Source organism: Centruroides sculpturatus, unplaced genomic scaffold, assembly GCF_000671375.1.
Source record: "Centruroides sculpturatus isolate CEXI.00-Female unplaced genomic scaffold, Cexi_2.0 scaffold895, whole genome shotgun sequence".
Taxonomy (NCBI): domain Eukaryota; kingdom Metazoa; phylum Arthropoda; class Arachnida; order Scorpiones; family Buthidae; genus Centruroides; species Centruroides sculpturatus.
Genome location: NW_019385364.1, coordinates 111685 through 115186, shown reverse-complemented (window position 1 = coordinate 115186; position 3502 = coordinate 111685). Strand labels below are relative to the sequence as shown.

The window sequence follows — 3502 nt, the reverse complement described above, 5'->3', positions numbered from 1 at the left end:
GGCCTACCACCGCCACAGACGGGGAATAGTATGGAACAAGACCTACCCATCACAATAGTCACATACAACCCCTTCCTCGTATCCTTATACCAAAAAATCGCTAAAAAACAAGGATTACGACTGTCGTTCAGAAGATGTCCGTCTATGTTTAAGCTTTTACGCAATGAAAAAGATAAACCTAAGGAGGATAAGCTGCCAGGGGTATACGCTGTTCCCCTCGTGGACCACAGATTTGAGAGACAACTTATCTACATTGGTGCTACTAAGCGTTCGATTGGTGTCCGATGGGCGGAACACAGAAGTGACATCATTCACAACAGGGCTACTACTTTGTTATCCACGTATGCTTTGGACCCGGAAATTTCGGTAGACTTTGATAACGCTAAACTCCTCATTACCACTAAATTTACGGATCACATCAAATGGTTGGAACAAATGGAGATCTACAAGGCATACAACACGTCTGAACCTATTAACTCGAGGGATGAAATTACCCTATCCCTTGCATGGCAGGCACTACTACAGAAAGAAGATACGCATTAATAATGCATTTCATAAATAGGATGTAAACATCGTGCATAGGAATTTTTATACCGAACATTTTTTATTTTTATTTTTTATTATATTTATTTACGGAATTTCGGGAATGCACGTGATTCACATTAACGTTGAATTTTGACTTTTGAAATGTTGTTCGGTAGAATAATTTTTCGAATATCGCTATTTACTGGTCTTCGTTCATGGTTATTTTAAAGACGAATCGCTGCTTGAGAAAGGTCCTAGGGAAGGAACCGAAAACGTTCGCAGTATATTTTACGATTATTTAATACCGGTTATTGGTTTTAGTAAGTGATATTTTTATATTAATCCGGTATTTGAAGATTCTTTATATATATTCTCAGGTCATTATTGATGATTTCTTGCCATTTTTCAGGCAGCTTGTCAGTTCTCCTTGCATAAAATTCGGTGATTTCAAATCAACAAAACAGTCTTTACGGGCAGAGTCAACTTTTTAATTCAGGCTTCTCATCTACCTTATTATGTAAAAATGATTAAAAACAATTGCTTTTAAATGTTTTTGTTTGAAAAAGGGACAGGATGTTTCTTTTGAATTGTGAATATTTTATATATATTTACTGTCCTTGGCCATTTCATTAAATTTTGTATTAATTGAAATATTTTTTAAGATATTTAAAAGCTAATCTCTCTAAAATATTTATTTATTTACAAAATTAAGATTTTAGATGTAATTTCTGTAATTTTAAAAATAAAGCTTTATACATAATATTAAAATGTATTTAAATCTAAATAATTTATTTAAAGTTTGTTGCTGGAAGTAATGGTCCATTTCCTATAGTACCTGTTGAATTTCCAAAGTTACAAGAAATGAGGTAAATATAAATTCTATGAGAAAAAATATAGATGATGATTTAAATTCTTTCTTAATTGTTATTATTTATTACTCTTCTGTTACTTTTGCATGATAATTATAAGATGTAGTTTTGTTTTTATTTAATTGTAAAATTGTTATTAATAAAATAGATTTGTGTGTAAACGTTGTAAATAGAGAGAGAGAGAGTTGTTTGCAAACTCTCTCTCTCTTGCGATAATTAAATTTCAGAAAATATGGATAAGATCGTATATCATGTACTCCTGCCTGCTAAAATAAATTTGTTATTGTTTATTAATATGGAATCCGAGTGAATCACTTCTTTGTTTCTCTCTCCTCACCTCTATTCTGAATCCAACTACTCACGTGATGTAAATTCATGTTTTTTGAGTCCCGAGAGACTCAATGGTGTCACAACCTGACGTGGTGTCAGAGACACCAACCCTACGGTCACACTAGGATAATTGTGTCATCCGCATAGCCCTGTATGCAGCAGCCAGGAGGCAGGGTGTTGTTTAAGTGCAGAATAGAGTTATAGGCTATGTTCCAGAGATCAGGATCAGACCTGGATCCCCGAGGACAGCCTCCAGTGATGGGTATAACTATGTTATTTTGTGTTGTATAAACACCTGCACTCCTGTTGCTAAGATACGACTGAAGAAGTTTGTAAAGATTTCAAGGGCAGTGATGAGCATGTAATGTGTGCAGGATAAAAGGCCACCAGGCATGATCGAAGGCTCCTCTAAAGTCATAAAGTCATACAATTAATACAGACATTTACTTCTTTTACTGATAGTTCAGATTAATTTTAAAAATTAATATCGATTATTTATGTGAAGAATTATAAAATGCAACAGGGAGGAGAGCATTGCAGAATGCCAGGGGATCAAACTATGTCCCAAATATAACATATGGCAATATCAATATTGTCATTTGTAAATTTTAACACAGCTGTATTAATTTTGCTATATTATGAATTTTGGAGAAAAGTCTGTAATACTCTTATTAATCTAACATTGGTTAAAATTTTTTTGAAGTATTTTAGTTAATCCACAACCATAAATTTATGTGGCTTTCAAAAAAAATAACAAATCCTGTTTAATCCATGTACAAAAGTATGTATTTATTAAATTTATCTCTTAACAAATTTCCTGAACTTTATAAAATATTAATAAACTGGAAAAAAATCAGAAATTGTTTTGTTATGCAATCAAAATTATTAAAATGAAAAATGATAAATAATACCATTTGAATTAATATTAATTAAGTTATTTATCATTTTTGGTTCTTTATTCTCATTTTTTTCCATCAGTTCATTAACATCTGCCCTCAAACTGACACTGTAAATGGTAATTGTGAAAGATTCGTAGAATTAATAGGATAAACTATTTTAATTTTAATTATTCGGCAATCATAAAAATTAAATAACTATTAATTAGAAAAAATAACTACCTAAAAAGTTGAAGCACTAGCATATTTGCATAGTAGGTCATATGCTGTTTTATTTTGTCAATGTGCTATACTGTAAAGAACATGAGGGTCAGGGAGTATGTACAGTACAAAGTTGGTTAGGGAAAGTCATGAAATTTAAAACAAAAATTTGAGTAGGAACCCTGATTATAGTTTGATTAGTATTAATTATTTTTGTTTGTATTTTGGTAATTAAATTTCTGAACCTATTGAAATTTTAAATTTTGTGTAAATACAGTAGAGCAGGGGTGTCCAACCTTTCTGTTTCTCTGGGCCACATTGGAAGAAGTCATAAAATTTTGGGCCACAAGTTTATCATGGCCCAATTCGTACTTGTATATACTTGTATATTTATACAAGTATATATATACTTGTATAATATACTTGTATATTTAAGGATCTACATGCCTAGATTATAGTAATAAGTATTAAAACTTTATCACGAAAAAGGATATTTTAAAAAATTACTTCTACAGACACTTTTAATTTCTACTTATAAATAGATAAATTTATTTATTATAAAGGAAAAAAAAAAAAATTTATTTGAAAAACACAAATATTTGTTTTATTTGGGTTTTTAATTAAAAAAAACGAAACACAGTTCTAAAGTGCATTTTTATTCAACAAATATATTTATAAATA

The 3502-nt window shown here is 30.6% G+C and overlaps 1 protein-coding gene across 1 annotated transcript in view; it reads left to right on the top strand.

Annotated features, from left to right (window-relative positions):
* Positions 1-3502, top strand: part of LOC111638156 (vacuolar protein sorting-associated protein 37A-like) — a 99411-nt gene that overhangs the window by 39584 nt on the left and 56325 nt on the right. Inside the window, exon 4 of the mRNA XM_023383803.1 lies at positions 1324-1391. Within this exon, the coding sequence (XP_023239571.1) occupies positions 1324-1391 (68 nt within the window). The remainder of the gene's footprint in view (positions 1-1323; positions 1392-3502) is intronic.